Source organism: Nelumbo nucifera, chromosome 7, assembly GCF_055504915.1.
Source record: "Nelumbo nucifera cultivar China Antique chromosome 7, China Antique-T2T, whole genome shotgun sequence".
Classification (NCBI taxonomy): domain Eukaryota; kingdom Viridiplantae; phylum Streptophyta; class Magnoliopsida; order Proteales; family Nelumbonaceae; genus Nelumbo; species Nelumbo nucifera.
Genome location: NC_142655.1, coordinates 8,504,709 through 8,527,183, shown reverse-complemented (window position 1 = coordinate 8,527,183; position 22,475 = coordinate 8,504,709). Strand labels below are relative to the sequence as shown.

General features: G+C 38.5%; 1 protein-coding gene and 1 long non-coding RNA gene across 3 annotated transcripts; both read right to left on the bottom strand.

Moving 5' to 3' along the window:
- Positions 1–6,328: 6,328 nt before the first annotated feature.
- On the bottom strand, positions 6,329–9,871 carry LOC104613425 (uncharacterized). 2 transcript variants are annotated; one of them, XR_737959.3, is made up of 4 exons: positions 9,692–9,871; positions 9,479–9,544; positions 9,234–9,377; positions 6,329–6,755 (listed from the first exon to the last, which is right to left on the bottom strand). It is a non-coding gene; the product is annotated as an uncharacterized LOC104613425 (long non-coding RNA). The 2 variants fall into 2 exon arrangements; XR_737957.3 differs by having other exon boundaries at positions 6,329–9,377; positions 9,692–9,863.
- A 1,582-nt stretch (positions 9,872–11,453) lies between these two features.
- LOC148790131 (uncharacterized) lies at positions 11,454–21,845 on the bottom strand. Its single transcript, XM_088891494.1, has 3 exons — positions 21,337–21,845; positions 19,547–19,740; positions 11,454–11,944 (listed from the first exon to the last, which is right to left on the bottom strand). Exons 1-3 carry the CDS (start codon positions 21,843–21,845, stop codon positions 11,454–11,456), a joined length of 1,194 nt encoding a protein of 397 aa, XP_088747620.1.
- Between the last annotated feature and the right edge of the window lie 630 nt (positions 21,846–22,475).

Sequence of the window (22,475 nt, the reverse complement as noted above, 5' to 3'; positions counted from 1 at the left end):
GGTCTCCCACTAAAATTATCTTATTTTTTATTATTAATAACAATTATTAGGAAGATGGGTCGTCTTAATAATGCAAGTAAATATATGGATTTTTAGATTGGGAGATGGTAAGTAAACTTGTGCAGGTGCCAATATATATGGAGGGTTTCTTTCATTAATTCATCTAATTAAACAGGTTGGATTCGGTAAGGCCAAAGCAAGACTTAGTGAGGAAAAAAATAATAGAGGAAGTTATAGATTTTACAACCCTGTATTTTGGGGGTAGTACTGATACTTAATTTTAGAAACTTTCATTTAAGACAAATCCCTCCTCAACTATTAGATTCCAACACTTTATTTCCTTTGCTAATATTTCATCAGTTAATTTCAAAAAAAAAAAATTGTTAAACATTTTTAAATCTCTAAATTACCACTTTTTTTTTTAATTTGTGGGATCATTTTATCCTTTCTCTTGTATATTTGTAATTTTGTATAAATCCTTTATTTATGTTTCTTTCTTTCTTCTCATTGTAAAGGTTTTGTTCGATTAGGGTTTGATGCTATCCGATTTGGAGGACAATCTGAAACTTTGCACAGGCCTCGGTGATACCCTGGAAATGAGATTCCCGCGGTCAAATTAGTAAGGTAGAAGAGAGAAGACAAGCTGAAGAACTCCTGAAGGTTGTGCAGAAGGTAAGATGAGATGAGGTGTGTTGACTGTTGAGGTGAGGATGAAGTATATGGAGCGTCTGAATCTAAAATATTGGAACAATGAGATGAGGATTCACCTATTTGTAGGAGAGGGGCCTCATTCTATACATATACATGGTTGAAATCTCAGTCCACATGTCATGCACATGGTCTACATATTATGTGTATACGTGGTTGGCTATGGGCCACTTCAAATGTGTTAGCACTGGCAGTTTGATTAGCTTGGTCACAAAGATCTTGGTTCTACGTACGCACACATGGCATCTAGCCTCCTAGCAGCGTGCCTCTACCTACATGCTTGCATGTTGCCTCCTCAGTCTATTGAACAAACGTGTGTTCTTATGGACTTGTGTACATGTATCAGCTTGGTTTGATCTGAGTACAGCTTCGGTCAAGCCATTCAAACTTCAAACAGCCTTTACAATTTACATTAGAAATATCTCCGTATTTATATACTTTCTTTCATCTTTCATGATATATATATATATATCGATCCAGGGTTGCAAGAGGCTATTCGCAGGGTATAGGCACTGGCTTGCCCTGACCAAAGTCGGTCTTAGTTTGTTCTCATTTTTCTTCTCAAGTGAGATATTGTGTTGGTTGCGCCACTCATCTCACTCTCAACAAGGACGAGGTGATTGCCTTCAAGTCGACAGGTCGACTCATCCTGAGGGGACATATCACACATTGTCCGAGCCCGGTGAAGGTGTGTGGTCGCACTCTAGGGTGAGGTGACTTGACTATTCCACCCGTCTCAACGGACCTGTTAGTTTCTGACTAGCAGCCAATTCTGATTGCATCATCAGTCAATTTTGAAATCATGTCTTCTTGCTTATATGCATTTTGAAAGGGCATTTTAGTAAAATAACTTTATCTATCAAAGTATTGGAATCTAAGTTGTGTTTGATTTGAAGAAAAAAAAGTAAGGAAGGGTTCCCTATCTTTCCTTTCAAACCAAATATAACTACTTAAAATGTTCAAGGGGGTATTTATCATGGTTTTTAAAACCAACTTAGAGATCAAACTGGTCAGGGGTATGGTTATCGAGTCGAATGGTTCGACCGTTTCAAATCAAACATTCGGCCCATTCTGACAAAAAAAAATTAAAAATTAAAAAAATAATAATAAAAAACAGTCAAAATGATTTAAATAGTTAATTGCCCGATTTAACAGTTCGCTGACCAAAATCAACGGTTTGAAGGAAAAATCCGATTTTTTTAAAAAACGGCTGACCGATTCCTGGTTTTTCCGGTCCGATCTGCTCTAGTTTTGGAAACCATGGTATTTAATGCAGATAAAAGTTCAGGGTGCTAAATATCACTATCCTCAAAATACAGGTGGTAATCGGTTTGTTAAATACACAAACACAAGAAGTGTGTACTCGTATGTGTGTATACACAAACAAACATACATATATAGTGTAAATTACAAATTACCATCTTGTACTTTTGGGGCAGTGCCACTTACCCTTTAAACTTTAAGATTCCAATACTTATCTTTCTTTCTTCTCTCTCACCCAAAATGAGCGAGAAAGAGATTATCCATTTTCATCATTTGGAAATGTGGTCCTCTTGTTCATACGAATCTTGAAAGGGCATTTTAATAAATTAATTAACCTCATTGTTGGAACTGAAAATTTATCACACATGAAAGTTGAGGGAAGTAAGTATCACTACTTCTATAGTACAGGTTGTTAACCTGTAAGTTACGTACCCAATTTATAATAAACCACTCATCACCATCACCCTCTCTTCTCCCCCTCCCACATGAACATATTTTATATGCATACAGATACATCATATATCATGTGTAAATGGTTATAAGAATACATAGGATCGGATTGACTTGCACAACAGTTCTAACCAATTCAATCTTATAGTGGGTTGGAATTTTCTAACCCTAACCCGAAATCCAGCCGAAACTGGGTTCCAGATGGCCCAACCTAAGTCTCATCCCTACTATGCAATAACGCAAAACCGTTGTGGGCTGACATTTCTTAGCCCAAACCCAATTCCTAACTTGGCCCAAGAGGCCGAAAGTACTGAGAATTTTTGGTACTGGGAGAACATTCCCAGTTGGATGGACTCATCTCTCTTTGCTTTGTCTTAATATATTTCTATTTTCATCTAAAAAAAAAAAACATCCCCAACTGAATCAGACACAAACCAACCCTTTCCAAAATTAAGCATGGTTTAAAAGGTCCCAAGACGGATGTTTAAAATTTTAGATTCATATCTTAATATTTTTTTAAAGAATTATAAAAAGAAAATATTTTTAATGTTTTTTCTCTTTTCTTTATTTTTATAATTATTGGATGAGTTATTAGAAGTTTACCCTATACACCATAATTATATATGAGCTGAAAACTCTTTAGTGTGACCTTTCAATATGAGAAGTGGAAAAGACTAGTGCAGAATTGAATTGTTGAAGGAATTCTTAGAAATTACGTACTTTGGACTTTGGAGATAAATATATCCCTCTCCGAACTTGGTAGGATAGAAACAAATAAAAATAAACTTTTTTAACCCCAAAAGTTACTCTGGATTTTATTAGAATTCAAATTCAATCACCTATGAGGGAGGGGGACGTAGAAGCCTTGCCCCTCTAAATATCTATGCAAAAGGCTAACCGTTCTTAGCCGTACTAAATAGCCTTAAAAGCAAGAGAAGTAAGACTAAATTCACTTCCCGAAGCCTCATTTTAATCATAGTAAGGAGCTCATCATTAAGCCAAATATCCTGTTATTGGTGTTTAAGGCTGCATTTAGCATTCTTTATTTTAAGGATTTATTTTCTTTTTGTCGTTAAAAATTCAGGGTCTATTTGATTCATAGTTGGAATAGGAATCGGAATTAGAATTGGAATTAGAATCAGAATCGGAATGATCCATTCTTATAATCTGTTTTGTTCAGACAGGAATAGGAATAGGAATTCGAATCAGTAATAATGGGACTAAATTCAAATGCGAGAAGCCCTCCTGTTAGTTTTGAAAGAAAAGATAGGGAAATCTATACAAATTCAAACAGTGCTACTGACACGCCAACAGAGGGTTAAAAACACTGGTTTAACCGTCCAAATCATACAGTTTAAACACTTCGATTATCTGGGTCAAGTGATTTGAAAACAATGGTGACCCGTGGCTTAAACCGACCCGACCAAAAGTCTGTTCGGGTCTTGTCAGGGCATGTTGCCTTCTAGTTCGGGTCACTAGATAGGGGGACCCTGACCCGCTTTTTTGGGTTGAATCGACTTTTGCGAGGCTTAGCTCTTTCTGGAATCAGCTTAAAAGATTGACTTTAATACAATATGTCGGATACGCGTCCATGGAAGTTGCCTACATCTTCCCTGGGAGTTCACATCTCCGCCCCCACAGTATATCTTCGTCGTGCAGTGAGAACATCTTTCGATGATATACCAGAACTGACATCATCAGGATATATTCCGATTACACAATGGGGATGTACTGTGGGGCATTATAGGGCGGAGATGTGATCTCCTTTTCCCAATGCTGGGTAGGTGATAAAGCGTTTAGAAGAACATGGGTTCCACTGGGAGATCGGCTTCAGTTCGAACAGCCTTTATTTCTGAGTGAATCCGGTCTCGTTCCACTGCCAAAGTGTGAATACTGGCGTGAGAACTGGGCTACGTAACTATATCATATGGAAATCGGCTTCGGTCAGGGTAGGCCTGTACTTACACCGTCCCCACAGCCTCACACCGTCCCACGCCAGTGTTCTATACGAGTCCGGATCTCTGCCAAGTAATTCCAACACTCTATCACCATGATCTTACACCGCACATCCTATATATGGATTCTCCACGTTTCTGATGGATCCCAGTCTCATGATAAGATGTCCGGTGTCAGATCATGTTGATAGAGTGTTAGAATGTCTTTTGGTGGCAGGAGTATTATGGAACATAGACATGGAACTCAAATACTTGTGTGTTGGCAGCAGATATCTTACTCGTTTTGGAAGGATGCTTTTCATTGTAGGAGAAGAGAAAATTTTACTTTTTTCCACACCACAAGGAATACCCTTCGCTCTATGACGCGTGCTTGACTTCTCTTTCCGTCATTCCGATTTCCGAGCGTATTTTCTCAGAACTTCTTCAGCTTTAATACAATGCTGGAGGATACTATTCAGGGTGCCGAAAGAACTAGATTTTCTCTCTTCTTTTATTTTTAAGAAGAAATGAGCGAAGATGCAGCAAGTATCCTTCCTGGAATGAGCGAAAATAAATTCAGATTTTCTTTTTCTATTGTTTGAGCAGCGGATTAACCGTGTAGAGCCCACTATGCTTTCATGGTTATAATCCTATAAAATTATAAATAGGGGACGGGAGTTTTCGTTATTTAGTACTCCACACTACTCTGTTTTAATTTGCTTACACAGTTAATTGCACCTTCTCCACCCTCAACCCAACTCTGTTCTTGCTTTCACAAACAACAAATAGCAGACCATCTTTGCTTTTGGTTAGAACTCTTTTCAAGTTTTCATTCATTCTCATTTGATCCTAAGCTTCCATTCCACCACAGAGGAAAGAGTAAGTAGAAATGGGTTGGGTAGATGTGGCAGTGGGAGCGTTCATTACCATATTGCGAGAGACTCAGAGGGTTGCATCATGCATGACCACACAAGTCTCCAACATTTTTCAGGAATTTTAGTTACACCGGAATCTGGATACCAAGCAGAGTCAAGTAGAAGGCCATATACAATGAAGAAAAGTGGACCATACATATCTAGATGTCCTATTGCACATGTGCAAATATGGACCATATGCCAATATGTAACAAAGAAATGGGAGCATCCCTAGAAGGATAGATAGTCCCATAGCAGATTTAGATTTGCAAATGCACATGTCAGGACTCAGGACCCACCTTTTCACTGGCATTAATTGCATCCAGTAGATGTCCCAAGTCAGCAAAACTAACAATATAGTAACCATCTGGTCTATATGCCTCTCCCTAAACAATTTTTCTCTTAACAGTCCAAAAAGGCAAGTGGGGACAGTAATCTGATCAAATTGTTCATTGAGGTCAAATGTTCAGTTAGGACCCATCATCTAAGCCTTGCGCCAATCATATGGGGTTGGCTGCATCAATCCTGCTTCACCATTCTGTCCTCTGACAGCTCTGAAAGTCGAACAAAGTTATTGAAATGAGATGGAAAAATTTGTGTTTATTAACTTAGATGATCGAGTATATATACAGAATTACAAAGTAACCGACTTGTGAAGATATCTGCAGGCTGAATGGTGGTAGATATGTGAGAACACTACAAGAAAAACGATCGGTTGAAATTGCTCTGAAGCGGCGGTCATACCGAGCCACCGGCTTAGTATTAATCAGGCGGCGGTTTTGACCGCCGGCTAGATACCAAAAGGCCGCCACCTTAGATTTCTGCCAAATTCCCTTTCATTCTTAGGTGGCGGTCCGAACCGCTGGCTTAGGTGTTAAATGACCGCCACCTTAGGTGTTGTTTGTGGCTAAACCAGCAGTTCCATGACCGTCGGCTTAGATTTCTTTTTTTATCATTTTTATTTATACAATTATACCATATTAATTCTGACATTTTGTGATATCTAAATTGTTTATTGATGTAGCATTTTCATACCTATTTAATACAAAAAAAAAACCATTTGATAAAAATCAATTTAAAATGAAATCTATTAATTCAAAGATTATATATTGAAGTATCCAAAAGACATTGTTCAAATACAATATCCAATTGAAATATAAATAGTACAAGAACTTAAAAAAAAATCAAATTCTATAATAATGAAGCACATCTTCCAATGCAAAAGTAAAAGAAAGAAAAACAAAGGGATTTTTGTCATAGCCTGCAGCTGAAAACATCCTTGTTCAGATCTAGGTATAAACCTCCTTTTTTTTCTTAAGCATCTTTTGTTGCTTCAGAACTTCTTCAATGTCAAAGACAGATAACAAATGGTATCATGCAACTTGTCAGCAGCTTCTTGTTTCCTTTGTTGTAGCTGCAAAAGAAATTCCAGCAGCAACTCCTGCTTCTCTATTTCCTCCCTTGGAAAGGCTAAGTATCATTTCATCTATTATGAATAACTGACTACTAAGTAAATACAGATGCAAAACACATGTCCACAGCCACATTATTTGTTTCAAAGCACAAGGATTTAAAGACATGATCAATGCAATAACAGATAAACGAAAACTGATCAAAAGTGGGAGCAAGAAGTTGCTCCAAATACCAATATAAAAGTAATGGAAGTCTTGAAGTCTGCCACTTCTAGATTTATGAATTCCAGAATAAGATTGGTCGGCCACCATAACTAACCAAAACATAAAAAACTAATGGCCACCATAAGATACTATTTGGGATTAGCTACATAGTCGCCTGAGATCCTCTCAATTAAGAGACATCCTCAGTCTGAGCTAGATTGAGCTCCATCTCAAGATCTCCTGACATGGTCTGAAAATTGCTCCCAATTATTAAAAGTTTTGATCTAATTTAGGTGGGTCCTACAATTTCTCATAAATTCAATACTAACGGAACATTTGACAAAAGAATGCTGATAAAAAAAAATTGAAAAAGGATTAACATTCACTAGCAGCAAAAATACTGCTATTAGCACTAGAATTATAAGATCAATGTTTAAATAACTCATTAGATCAAGATCAAATAAAAGTTAGGTTAACTATAATACTATTTTTATCATACAGGGGCAGACATACTACCAGGCGATCACATAGATAATCGAATGTGAATCTTGCTTCCCCATTACAGCTTTTAGGAACCTCCAAAGTTCTGATTTAAAGCATAATGCAAGCATTGATCAATTATTATCAGGAACCTCCAAAGTTCTGATTCCAGGACCACAAATCCCAGGGTCTTGCAATTATCTCCACTGCTTTATGGTACTAACAAGCTTTTTTAATGTATTATATAATAATACCCAGGTGGCAAGTTGCTTGGCCCACACCCAAACTCATGCAAGCATGATACTCTCTTTTGGGTTTGCATGATTCAAAAAACTAAAAGCAATAGGCTGTAGAATACCACCAAATGGGTTGCATGGTTACAAAAAGTCACTTTTTTACAACTTTGACAAAAGTGGGGCCCAGTTTTTTCAACCATACTGCGAGTTTTCTTATGGACCAACCAAATGGTTCATAACAAAATGATAGAAACTACTATGAGCAATAATAGAAAGAGCAAATTTTTCATCTCCTCTCTCCTACTGGATCCAATATGACCAAACTGAATGTGATCTAACCTATTGCTACCTCCCCTAGCTAGTCCTATATGACCCAAACACTTAATTCACTTTTGAGTAATGCAACCCAACTAGAGTTTATTGTAATCTACACTCCTAAGCCAACTCAAGAGTGAATAAATGAGCCAACAATTCTAATAAAGAAGATGGAACAAAAACTAGGGTAAATGGATATATTATATATCATATATGAGCTACAGGCAAATGTCAAAAAAGAAACCTAAACCGGTTCCCAACCCTAATAGAAGAACAAATCCTAAACTCCAAACACCAATCACAAGCACTCTTTATCAAACATGATCCCTAAAAGTTGGTTTCAAATTGTAGATTAAGACATGCCAACAAACAAAGTAGTAGGCCACATCTAGGTTGTTCATAGTCAAGAAAGAAATACTCTATGACCAGTATCATTTGTTTTCTTCCTATTAAATCTGAAAATAAATCAAACTATTAAGGTGCAATTTTGTTTCTTACTTCTGGTTCAAAGCATTTCATTGACCACCATTTCTTATTATAATCCAGCAATTTAGTCATCAATAGAAGGCCAAAACTATAAGTTATGTCTTAATCCTGCTTGATTATGTATAGAACAGGATAAAAATATCTCTATCCATCTATAGTATAGAATGGTCAGAACCAAAATTCTAATATATATTTGAAACATGAACACATATAAAAGTTCAATAATTAAACTAAACCACCTGAATGAGAAGAAAAAAGAACAATTCTCATATGAAGAAATTTTAGAATGGTAGGATTCTCAAATATCTTTAGGAAGAAATAAGTTAAATAAGCATGTGAATACAAAGAACTAGAAAGAAATACAGAAACAATGTATCTTGAGATGCTATATTTAAGAACCCAAGAACAAGAATGAAGCTCAAGGGAAAGGCCTCGATTACATCCTCAAAGACTCAAAATTAGAAGATTAGGACAAATTGAAATGTAAATTACCCTCATATAAATTCAAAAAAAAAAAAAGAAAAAATTTCAGATGAACCAGGATTACTTAAAAAAGTAAGCTATCCTCTTATAGTAATAGATTAAAAAATAAGTCAACCAAAATTTATCTAGAAAAGCATAGAATTAAAATCATATCTTAAGAAAGGATTTGAGTTGAAAAATCTTTTCTTCCCACTTAATTTTCTCCTCATTCTATAAAGTAGAAGAATTTACAACTCTTTCCCTTTATAGAAAGGGTTTAACATAATTGCAGAGTTTCTTCCAAACAAGTCAGGTCTATGACACTACTAAAGAAAGCTTAAGAGGAAACAATAACAACATATCTCTTACATCTTGATATTGTTGTTGATTATTTCACAAGGGTAAACATGGGAACGAAGATCCCACCACCACCAACACCCCCACACTCCCAAAAGCTACTCTAAAGAAGTCAGTAATCGTATCCAAGACACTCTGCTAGCCAAATTTCATATCCTGTAAATACATATCAAAATCATATCGTTAACATGCAGTTGGAGCAAAACGAAAAAAAAAAAAAAAAAAAAAATTGTTTACATACGCCTTGGTGAACATACCTCTTGTGCTTGCTCTTAAGAATCGTTGACGACGACGGCAAAAAAACCCTCAAATGGCAGAAATCCCTAAAGACAATACATGTGGGTGAGGTCGAAGCACAAATGAATCAACCACAAAGAAGAAGGCAGTGATGATATTTTAAGAGAGAGAGAGAATGAGAGTGAGTGAGTGAGTATGTGTGTGTGAGAGAGAGAAAGAGAGAAAGATCTTACTTTCACCACTGCAACTGGTTTTCTGCTATGGAGAGAACCCTTTTTCGTTAGAATTTTGTCGAAAGTGGAATTAGCAGAATGCGGGAGTTTTGGCTTTTGGACCTCTCAGCGTTAAGTAATTTAGACCGGTTCAATTTAAAAGGCGTCGTTTCAGTTCTAAAGACCGCGTGGGAATTAGCAGAATGCGGGAGTTTTGGCTTTTGGATCTCTCAGCGCCGGGTTATTTAGACCGGTTCAGTTTACAAAGTGTCGTTTCAGTTCTAAAGACCGCCGCCCAATTTTTATTCTTCTTTTTTTTAATTTTCTAGGCAGCGCGGTCCTCGAAAGAACGCCACCTCAGATCTTTCTATAGCGGCGGCCTTGAAGACCGCCAAACCGCCGGCTCAGGTCATTTTTCTTGTAGTGGAAGTGATAATATCGCCAAGCTGGATGTATTCATGAACAAAGTGATAATCAATTTCTATGTGTTTAGTTCTTTCAAAAATACCAGATTTAATGCAATGTGTAATGATGCTTTGCTGTCGTAGAATAAACGCATAGGGGATCGAGAGACTGTGTGTTGTTTTTTAGTTTTCTAGGATAATGGAGAATCACCAAGAAGCATCAGATAACCAGTTGTGGAGCGTCTCGTTATTGGACAGCTGGCCTAATCTGAATCGTAGTAAGCATCAAGTTGAAGAGATGATTGAGCAGAAAAAGAAAAGGCCTTGAGAAATCGTACCCTTGAGGTACCAAACAACTCTGAGAGTAGCATCAAAATGTTCATCATGGGGATCATGCATGAATTGAATGAGGCAATTGACTGCAAAGCTGAGATCAAGGCGCGTAATAGTCAGATACACCAATCGGCCTACTGGTATAGAGTTGGGTCAGAGAAAGTGAGACTATTTGGATCTACAAAGTGCTTTTGTCGTTCCATAGGTGTGAGGCATGGATTGCAGTCCAACATGTTTGTATCACAACGAAGATCCATAATGTATTTTTGCAGGTTGAGGTATATCCCATCTTGGGTGCATGAAACTTCAAGTCCCAAAAAAAAAGTTAAGGCCCCAAGGTCTTTGATGCCGAACTTGTCATTGATGTAGGTTTTGAGGGAGGTAATTCTATATGGATAATTGCCAGTAATGATGACATAATCAACATAGACCAAAACAACCGTGTAAGAAGCATCATTTGAGATGGTAAAACAGGAGTAATCTGCGGTTGATTGTGTAAAACCAATGGAGGTGAGGACATGTGTGAATTTTGCAAACCACATGCGGGATGCTTGTTTTAGGTCATAGAGGGACTTTTGAAGTTTGTAGACTCTTCTGTCACCGTTTTTAGCAAAGCCATGAGGAATGGATATGTAGACTTCTTCATTAAGATCACCATGTAAGAAGGCATTGTTTACATCTAGTTGATGAAGGGCCCAACCACGAACTGCTGCCACAGCAAGAAAACAACGAATAGTAGATAATCTTGCTACTGGAACAAAGGTGTTGTGGTGGTCAAGACCTTCAATTTGTGTATAGCCTTTTGCAATAAGTCGGGCTTTGAACCGTTCAATAGTTCCATCAGCTTTGTACTTGATATGATATACCCATTTGTTGCCAATGGCACGCTTATCGGGTGGCAAATCAACAATGGTCCAAGTATCTTTCTTTTCTAATGCTTCAATTTCAGCTGCCATGGCTTGGCACCATCTAGGATCATGGGTAGCTTGTAGGTGGTTGGTTCAGTCTCAAGGGACGCACCATTGGTTCTAGATATGGATGGTAGTTCAACGAGGTCGAGTGGTGGAAATGGTGGTGGTGTCAATGGTGTCAATGGTGTCAATGGTTTGGGATACTGTGTTCAGGTTATCAGCAATAGTGGGTTCAATGAAAACGGGCTCAGTAGTTGCGAGCTGGGTTGGTTCAATAGGTGCGGGCTGAATGGTAGTGGAATCACAAGGTTCCCCTGGATAATCTACAACTTCATTGGGTGATATGATTGGCAATACTTGAGTAGTATTTTGCTCAGCCATTTGGAATGGAAAATAGGTCTCATAGAATATGACATCACGAGAAGTAAATATGTGGTGATTTTCAAGATCATACACACGATATTCTTTCTGGGCATGTAGATATCCTACAAAGACGCATTTTGCGGCTCGGGCAGCAAATTTATCTGAAGGTTGAGGGTGTATTTGTGAGTAACAAAGACAGCCAAAGACTTGCATGTTTTCATATGAAGGTGGGCAGTTAAACAAAGCTTCATAAGGAGAAATTCCTGAAAGGACCTTAGTGGGTTAAAGATTGATTATATATGTGGCAGTAAGGAGGCATTCTCCCCAAAAAGAAAGAGGAAGGGATGCCTGAAACCTCAACGCACGGGCCACCTCAAGTAAATGGCGGTGTTTGCGTTCTGCTATGCCATTCTGTTGAGGGGTGTTAATGCAAGAGGTTTGGTGAATTATTCCTAGAGAAGTGAAGAATTGTTGGATAGACTTTGAGTTAAATTCAGACCCATTGTTCGATCGGAATTGTTGTACTTGACAATTAAATTGGCAACGCACCATATGGAAAAAAACTATAAGCAAAGAACCTGCCTCTGACTTATTTTTCATGAGATAGACCCAAGTGCAACAGGTGTTATTGTCTACAATGGTTAAAAAGTAATGTGCACCAGAATGTGAGGGGTTTTATACCCACCTCAAATGTCACAATGAATCAAAGAGAATGGAAAATTACTACATGAATTACTAATTGGAAAGGGCAATCGTGTTATCTTGGCTCAGTGACAAGCATCGCAACAATGTGAGGGCGCAACAATGGAACTCACCCATCACATATGCCAAAGAACAGAGTCATCAGCTGAGGAGACTGCTGCGGTGCTTGTCGCATATGCCCAAGAACAATGATGAGAGGGCGCAACAATGTGGGAGAGACAATGACGATAGGAATGCCCAAGTCGCATATGCCAAAGAATGGAGTCATTAGCTGAGGAGACTTTGTTGGAAAAGACCTAAGGGGCAATTGTCGAAGGAGCAGGTTGAAACCAGAGATGATAGTCCTCTATGGAGCTCACTTGTTCCAATCAGTATCTTGGAATGAGGGTCCTAGAGGACATAGAATGTGGGGAAAAATATAACAACACAGCTAAGTTGGCGAGTAATTTGACTAATTGAAAGCAAATTGCATTCAAATGATGGAATGTGCAGAACATGGTCAAGTGTATGATTGCCAATAGTTACAGTCCCGCAATGAGTTGGATGGAAAATACCACCATTAGGTAAATGAATAAGTTTTGGTGTGGTCAATTGTTGTTGTTTAGAAAAGAGGGGTGTGGAAGAAACCATATGAATGTTGGCACCGCTGTCAATGGTCCATTCAATTGGATTGGTATGCTTACCAGAGGATGTGGCGGCAATAACAAGAGGTGAGAATATTGCTGCATATTGAGACCGACAATCGGTGATGGTGCATCTATTGTGGAATGAGTCTGATCAGAGGTAGCATAAGAAGCGGGCTTGTACGATCTTGGAGATGATTTGTCAGTCTTTCGCCGATTCTTGTCCCAATTGGCAGCGTAGCCATTCAGCTCGTAGCATTGATTACGAGTGTGACCATATTTCTTGCAGTAGTCACACTTATATCGTGGGCGAGATCCAAGATTGGTTTGTGTTCGTGAAGTTTTAGTGGATTTGTTGAATCTTGCATTGAAAGTTGTTGCTTTAGGTTGTAGTGGTCGAACAAAGACAATCTGTTGATGACGCTCTTCTTGTACAAGCAACGAATATACTTTGTTGATCATCGGCAAAGGATTTGAATTGAGGATATTTGATTGTATGGTGTTATACGTATCATTTAATCCCATTAAAAATTGATGGAGCTTCTCATTCTATCTTTCAACCATGAAAGCCTTTGGTGCTCCATAGGTGCATTATGGATGGATGACCAGCGCCCCAAGCTCGTCCCATAGGGTCTTAAGTTTGGTAAAGTATGCAGCAATGCTTAGATCGCCTTGCTGCAAGAGAGCCAGATCTCGCTTCAATTGATGAATGTGGGGTATATTACCCTGTGAAAATCTTTCTTCCAATTCCTTCCATATTTCAGCTGCACAGTCAATGAACGCCACACTGTCGTATAATTCCTTTGACAAGGCATTGAATATCCAAGCAACTACCATTGAGTTGCACTTTATCTAGGCACTTTCCTCTAGTGTCGATTCAGGTGGCTTTAGCAGCAATCTGTCCACAAACATGAACTTGTTCTTGGAATAGAGAGTGTTTTTCATTGCTCGTTGTACATCGGGAAGTTGTCTCCGACGAGTGGTGATGAAACGAGCATGGCTCCTGGGCTATCGGATGGATGAAGAAAGAATGGTGAGTCGCTCCCAAAATCCAATGACATGGTGTGATTCTTTTTCTTCGCAGCGGTAGATCACTGCTCTGATACCATGAAAGTCGAACAGAGTTCTTGAAATGAGATGGAAAAGTTGTGTTTATTAACTTAAATGATCAAGTATATATACAAAATTACAGAGTAGCCAACTTTCCACACATGCCTTAATGGATAGCTAGATGGCCAGTTGTAGCTAGCTATTGTTTCTTGAATTCTGACAACTGTCATATACATTTACAAGCTCAAATAAGAAAACAAAACAAGACCCAAAATGATCCCACCCCCCAAATTTACAAAGGGAAAGTGTTCACACTATACAAAAAATTCTTATCCACTCCAGATTCAGCCAGCCCATCAGCAACATTGTGGAATTCTCTAGGGATCCATTTAAAAGAGCAAAAGATATTGGTTGCAACTAAACATGTTCATGGGCTGGGTGGCCCGACGGGGCGGCCCGGCCCGGCCTGACCCCCAGACGGGCTTGAACAGGTTTTTTGGCCTGCGGGCTTAACCTCGGGCCAAAAAGCCCGACCCGCATAAAATTCGAGCCGGGCTCGGGCTTTGCCAAAATAGCCTGGCCCGAGCCCGGCCCGACCCGACCTATAGTTAAACCTAAGTAAAAACCCTATGTGATGTCCATTTGAATAAATATTTTGATTTGAGAATGTTGTTGATTCACTTGTAGGCCCATTGTTCATTTAAATAGGGGAAAAAACATCTAAATTAAAATAGAAAATGTCCATTTGAATAGGGAAAAATTCGAATTTCTTTTATTAGGTCGAGCTTCGGGCTCGGGCTTCGGGCTTTTTATCAAGGCCGGGCTCGGGCCCAAGTTGTAGGCCCGTTGGTCGGGTCGGGCTCGGGCTCGAGCCTAACATTTTTCTATTAATAAAGAGTCAAAGTCCGGCCCGAGCCCGACCCATGAACAGGTCTAGTTGCAACTCATTTAGCCCAACAAATTACAATTTTAGAGTCACCTTCCACCACAATAGAGGATAAATCAAAGGTTACAACAGCTTGTAAAGCAACTAGTAGAGCCAGAACTTCAGCTTCAGATCTCAATATCACCAATAGGACCACTATAGGCCCAAACCACCTCACCATTAAAACTGAAAATGCAACCCCCAATACCAACTTTTCTTTGGGCATTTGTCACACACTTCTACAACTTCCATCAAGTTAGAAAATAAAGTCAAATGGGGGCCTTGGGGAGATCAGAGCACTGCAATCAATTTCAAAGCAAAAGAAGTTTAGAACTTGAAGTAGATTTCTGTCCATATCTCCAAAAGAAATGCCTCTAAATGTCTTAATGGGTAAGCAACCAAGAGGAGATCATAAAGAGGACTCTATCTTCCAGTCCAACAAGGGAAGAAACTTTATTCTCAAATAATCTCTTATTTCTTTCTTCCTAGATACCCCACAAGACAACATGAATTGTAGTTTTTCCAAATAGAGAACCACTTTTCCCCAACCTACAACCAGGCCCTTGACATAGAAAATCACAAATGGAGTTGAGGGAGCCCGATAGAAGCTTTTACCATGGAAGAGGTCCAAAAAGTACTGCCATAAGCTTCTGGTGAACTCACAATTGATGAGAAGGTGGCCACAAGATTCCCCATCCTTAATACACATTAGCCAAACATGTGGAGCTATGTACAACTACCCCTTTCTTTTTATAAAAATCTATCATAGGTATTAATCCCTTCATAGGAAGCCTCCTAAGTGAAAAAGAAACTCTAGAAGTGACCATAGATAGCCAAATCTTCTTGTATGGTATTAAAGAAGAGGAGCCAGCCACCAACTTACGAAAGTAGTACTTCATAGAAAATAGTTTGTTTTGAAGAAGGTGACCAAACGTGCTTATTCAAGAGAGAAGCTATTACCTAACTCTCACTATCAGAATCTTTGGAAGTTGAAATTAAAAGAAAATCCCTAATCCCTCTAAACATGATTGAGGATACCAGAATTTCATTGTTCAAAGAGAAAAGATAAAGATTAGGGTAGGAATGGAAAAGAGGTTGTTGACCCAACCAAGATTTATCTATAATATAATAATGTTACTAGTGTGTCCGGAAGTGCGTCGTTAAACACTCCGGACACCAGTTTAAACATTTATAATTTTTATCATTTCTCAAACACCTACTAACATAGTAAAGGGATGAGAACGGGTCATATCCACAGAGAAGCGAGGGAAAAATTAATATGTACTTAGATCCGGACAAGAGAATATAATCGAGAATTGCAAAAAATAAGAAAATAAAATCTATTAGTGTTGAAATTAAATGATTCGGAATTATACAAAAAATAACTAAAATTCAGAATTTAACAAAGTGTAGAAATCAACAAAAGAAATAAAAGAAATAAACAAAGTTGGTCCAGAATTCGGATCCAGTGGCGGTAGCTGCAAATCGGCCAGACAGCTTGTAGAAACCCCTCCTAACAAGAACCGGGCATCCGTCCTTTCTACAACCCTCGAACCCCTCGAAACACCTTAGCCCTAAACTAAACGAATTCAGATCTACAAAACAAAGAAACGAATAAGAATTAAATCTAAAAGATTGCAGAAATAAAAATAACAGAAATGAAAATAAAGTAAAGAAAATAATGGTTGATCAAATCCAGTGGCGGTAGTTGCAGAATGGTTGAACAGCTTGCAGGAACCCCTCCTGACAAGAATTGGGCGTCCTCCCCTTCTACAACCCTTGAACTTCTCAAGAAACCTTAGCCTTGTAACTGGGCGAATTGGCCAACCCCTTCTGTAGGGCCCCTAAGGTCTTTTTTATAGAGAATGGTGGATATAACTACAATTAGAGAGAAAGAGGGGGCGACAGCTAGGTTTTAGCAAAAATATGGATGCCCAAGGGTTTAGAATGAAGGGTTAGGATGGTTCTAGGGTGATCCTAAGGTTGAGAAGAAAAGGAAAAGGCACTCAATATTATGTAAGGTTGAGATTTAATGGCTAAAGGTTGAATGGTGAAGATTAGAAGTTAGGTGGCTCCTAGGGTTAGAATGCTAAAAAGAGAGTGCCCTAGAATGGATGGTGGAGATTAGAAGGAATGGAAGGTGAGGATTTAGCAGTTAGGGGTGGTTAGGGTTTGTTAAGAGTGAAAAGAATGGGTTAAAATGCATCCTAGGGTTTACTAAGGCGTGGGGAGCATGCTAATACAGTAGGAGGGGCGCCAAACTGGGTTTAGCAACTAGGAGGCGCCCTCCTACTTTCAGTTTTTCACAAAACACCCCCTCTCTCAACTGGTCTTCACACTAGCTTCCCAAAAATTGCACTTCAGCCTAGAAAACTTCCCAATTTTCTACATAATTTGCACAGAGATCCTCAGAGGTCACATAATTGATTTTAACTGGGAAAAATGTACACTTTGACTATTCTAAGGCTGAAAATACCCTTGAATTGATGCCCTTAAGGCATCAAAATGTAGGGTTATCAGTTACCATTTCCAAAATTGTATCTAATGAAAGGAGAAAAGAACTGGCTAAGGGAAACAATACTTTTTCAAGGATTTACTAATGAGGTCCTATAGAGAGACAGGTTACTATCCCATCCATTGCTATCCCTTCTATATTTACTTTAAATAATCGAGGCCCAAAGATTATTTTTCTCAATAGGGAAACAACATAACCATTTTCCAAGGAATGTAATACCCCCTTCTAGTTTCAACTTAAATTATTTCTTACTACTTCAACCAATCTTTTTTTGGTCTACGCTTAGCCCTTCTAGCCCTTGCAACTTGCAACAAATCACTTATTATGGGTGTTGTCAATGTCTTCTATGTATGTGAGCAAACCATCTTAGTCTACTTTCTCTCATTTTATCATCTATTGGAGCTACTCCTATGCTCCTTCAAATAACTTAATTGCCGACCCTATCATTTCTAGTTTTTCCACTCATCCATCTCAACATACACATTTCTCCCATACTCATTTTTTCAACATATTGTTTCTTGATTGTCCAATACTCTGCTCCATACAATATAGCTGGCCTTACAACTGTTTTATAGATTTCTCCTTTCGACCTAAGTGGCATTTTCCTATCATGAGGTTCCAGATACACCCCTCCATTTTGCCCATTCTACTCTAATTCTATGGGCAATGTCCTCCTCAATCTCTACGTTGTTAAGAATTATCGTACCAAGGCACTAGAAAAGGTCATATTGGGTTATCTCTTGGTCTCCAATCCTAAGCGTACATTGATTTTCACTCCTATTTTTATTAAATTTATATTTTGTTTTAGTCCTACTAATTTTAAAACCTCTTGTTTCTAAGATATTTGTCTATAAACTTAATTTTGCATTTAATCCTTCATTAGTTTTGATAAAGTTCATATTTGTATATCTGTTAGTTTTAGAATAAAAGAGAAAGGAAAGACAAAGAGAGGGAGAGAAGAGAGAGGAAGAAAGGAGAAGAGTGAAGAGAAGGAGAGAAGGAAGAAAGAAAGATAGGTTTGAACTAGAGAGAAAAATCTATGCTCTCTAGTCAGCTAGGTTAGTTTTCTATATTAAAACAAATTGACTCTTGTGCCCCTACTTAAGTGTGGGACACATCACTTAACTCAACATTACACCTCATAGTAAATATAAACAAAAGGACTAATCTGCCCCTATATAATAAACACTAACACTCCCCCTCAAGCTGGTGAATATATATCATATAATCCCAACTTGTTACATATGTAGTCCACTCTTGCCTAACTCAACCAATGGTGAACAAATCTGCCCATTGGCTTCCTGTGTTAACATATATTGCACTTATCACTCCACTAAGAACATTTTCTCTCACAAAGTGATAATCAACTTCTATGTGTTTTGTTCTCTCATGAAAAACTGGATTAGAGGAAATGTGGACTGCAACTTAATTGTCACAATAGAGCTTCATCGAAGTGTCAATTGAGTACCCCATCTCCTGAAGAAGATTTCTCAACCACACTAATTCACAAGTTGTTTGTGCCATGGCTCTATATTCAACCTATGCACTACTTCTTGCCACCACTGTCTGTTTCTTATTCTTCCATGTCATCAAGAAAGGTACAATAACCTGTAGTGAACCTTCTGTCAGATACAAAACCAACCCAATCAGCATTGTTATCCTTCTATTTCAAGATTTCCTCTACTCTTGTATAGCAAGCCACGACCAAGAGCTCCCTTCAAATACCTTACAATCCTTAGAACTGCATCCCAATGTGAAACTCAAGGGTTCTGCATAAACTTACTCACCACACTAACTACAAATGAAATATCTGGCTATGTAATGGTTAGGTAGTTTAGTTTACCCACCAACCTTTTGTCCCTTCCTAGATCTTCAAACTCCTCACATGTATCACTACTCAACTTGACATTCAATTCCATGGGTGTTTCAGCTGATTTGGCACCCAACAACACCTTGTCTCCTCTAGTAGATTAAGGACATTTCCTATGGCACAAGTTAATACCATACTTAGACCTCGCTACCTCTATCCCTAAGAAATATCTTAGTTTACCAAGGTCCTTTATCTGAAAGTGATCATGCAAAAAGGTTTTCAACCTATCAATCTCGAACTTGTCAGTGCCAATAATAACAATATCATCTACATATACCACCAACAAAATCTTCCCAACACCAGAACCATAGTTGAATACTGAATGGTCAACCTGACGTTGTTTCATGCTAAATTTCTTCACTACTTCACTGAATCTGCCAAATCATGCACGAGAGGACTATTTAAGTCCATAAATAACTTTCTTGAGTTTACACACTTTGCCATCCTCCCCCTGAGCAACAAACCTAGGTGGTTGCTCCATATACACCTCCTCAAGAAGATCACCATGAAAAATAACATTCTTAATATCAAGTTGAAACAAAGGCCAATCATACATAGCAGATAGAGAGATCAAAACACGAAGTGAACCAATCTTGGTAATAGGAGAAAAAGTCTCCATGTAGTCAATGCCATATAACTATGAATAACCCGTTGCAACCAACCGAGCTTTCAACCACTCAACACTACCATTAAGTAAATACTTTATAGTGTATACCCACTTACATCTGACAGCATGCTTACCAAGGGGAAGAGTAGTGATATCCCACATATGATTATGAGCCAGAGATGAGAGTTCTTCCATCGCTTGATGCCACCCTAGAGAGATAAGGGCTTCTTGGACATCCTTGGGAACAGAAACAAAAGATAACAATAAAACAAACTGTCGATGGGAAGGAGAAAGGTGAGAAACATAAACATAATTAGAGATAGGATGAAGGGTACAACTACATTTAACTTTTCGCAAGGAACTAGGAAGGTCAAGGTAAAAAATGGGGTGTGATGGTGCTGCGAAAACTACTGTTGGATCCGTCAATGGTGAAGAAGTTGGAGGAGTCGGTGCATGTCAATGCATATACACTTGCTAGATAGGTGGCCAAGTAGCAAGAAGTGGCATCAGAGGCAATGGTTTAGTAGCTGGAACAAGTGGAATAGGGCCCACAATAAAGACTGGAAGTAGAAGAGAAGAAGAAGAAAAAGAGACATCCAACCCAAAAAAGAATAGAACCGACTCAAAGAAAGTAACATCAGGACACACATAGCAACATCGAGAACTGGGATTATAACACTTGTACCATTTTTGTGTCATAAAATATCCAAGGAAGACACACTTAGTAGATTGTGCATCTAATTTGTCTAGTCCAGGGCCAAGGTTATGAACAAAACAAACACACCCAAAAACCCTAGAAATGAGAGGAAAAGGGGACAATGTAGGAAACAAAACAGAGAAGGGTGACTGACCATCAAGGATGGGCATAGGCATTCAGTTAATAAGAAAGCAAGATGTAAGCACAGCATCACTCCAAAAACATTTGGGTACATTCATATGGTGCAACAGGAACCGAGTAGTTTCCAAGAGGTGACGGTTCTTCCGTTCAGCTACCCCATTTTGTTGAGGGGTGTAAGAGCAAGAGGTCTTATGGATAATACCATGTTGTTCTAAATATTGCTGAAAAGGCATATAAAAATATTTTTTGTCATTATCAGAACGTAGGATCATAATATGAACACTAAATTGAGTGTGAATTTCAGCATGTGACTTTTGGAAAATAGAAAATAATTCATTTCTTTCTTTCATAAGACAAAGTCATGTCATCTTTGAATAATCATCGACAAAAATAACAAAGTACTTGTAGCCATTGTGTGACACTATTTTATTTGGACCCCAAATGTCTAAATGGACCAAAGAAAAATGATTCGACATACGACTATCGACTCTAGGACTAAAGGAAACCCGATGATGTTTCCCATACTGACATGACTCACAATCCAAAGTAGAAAGACAATTCAATGCTGAAATAAGTTGCTTAAGAGCTTTAAGAAATGGATGTTCAAGTACGCAATGCCACTGGAGAGGAGAAAGAGACATCTGAAGAGTTGTTGACGAACCACCACCACCATCAAGATAATACAGTCCACCATCTTCATGTCCTCCACCAATCTTTATTCTGGTCTTGAGATTCTGAAAGACAATAGATGAAAGGTAAAAGGTGATAGAACAATTAAGAGACTTGATCAATTTACTAAAAGACATAAGATTAAAATGGAACTTGGGAACATACAGAACTAAAGGCAAAGAGAATGAACCAGTGTTAACATTATCGGTACCACATATGGAAGAAGTGCAACCATTAGCAAGGGTAATAGTGTGGGTTGTAAAGGATGAAGAAAGAGAAGAGAACACACCTAGAGTCCCATTCATATGATTGAAAGCTCTAGAATCAATGATCCAATGGAAGGGTTTGGATGCTAGACAAGCCATACCTGAGTAAGCAAGTATAGCTATACTCGGTTGAGAAGTAACCTAGATCAACCGTTCATATTCATTACATGAAATACTCATCATCTCTTGTTCGGAGGAATTTGTAGATGGAGGTGTCTAATCGACCTGTTGACTCTCTTGTCCCATACCACCACTAGCCACTGCATTTTGTGCATGTGTCAACTCGGTTTGGTCTCATGCTTTCCTCAAGTGAGACATCAGTGTTGGTTGCGCCACTCATCTCACTCCTAAGGACAAATTGAATGTCTCCAAATCGCAAGGTCAACTCATCTCGAGGGGAAGTCACATGTTGTTCGAGCCGAATTCACATCTACACTCCATAAAGGGCACCTCACAACATATCTTAACTGTGTATTGAGAACATCTCCCACTGAAAACTACGAAAGATGTTCCCAATGCACACTGAAATGTTGGTCGCCCCTGTGGGGTGCAGATGTGGTTTTGTACCGAGCCATGTGAGTGACTTGACCATTCCACTCCCAGTCGGCTCAATACACATGTTAGTCATTTTGAAATGTTGTTTTCTTACTTATACGCATGTTGAAAGGGTGTTTTAGTAAATTAGCTATTTCTATCAATCCAATTGGTGGAAAAGGGACAAAGTATTGG

Bases quoted from the DNA above. Each gene is read 5' to 3' on its own strand.
- LOC148790131 (XM_088891494.1), bottom strand. From the start codon at position 21,845: ATGGCTTGTCTAGCATCCAAACCCTTCCATTGGATCATTGATTCTAGA. The intron at 19,741-21,336 runs GTATGGGAAACA...ATGATTTGGCAG, and splicing joins TTGGATTGTGAGTCATGTCA to ATTCAGTGAAGTAGTGAAGA. The intron at 11,945-19,546 runs GTAAACTAAGAT...AGGTCCTTTCAG, and splicing joins CTTTCAGATAAAGGACCTTG to GAATTTCTCCTTATGAAGCT.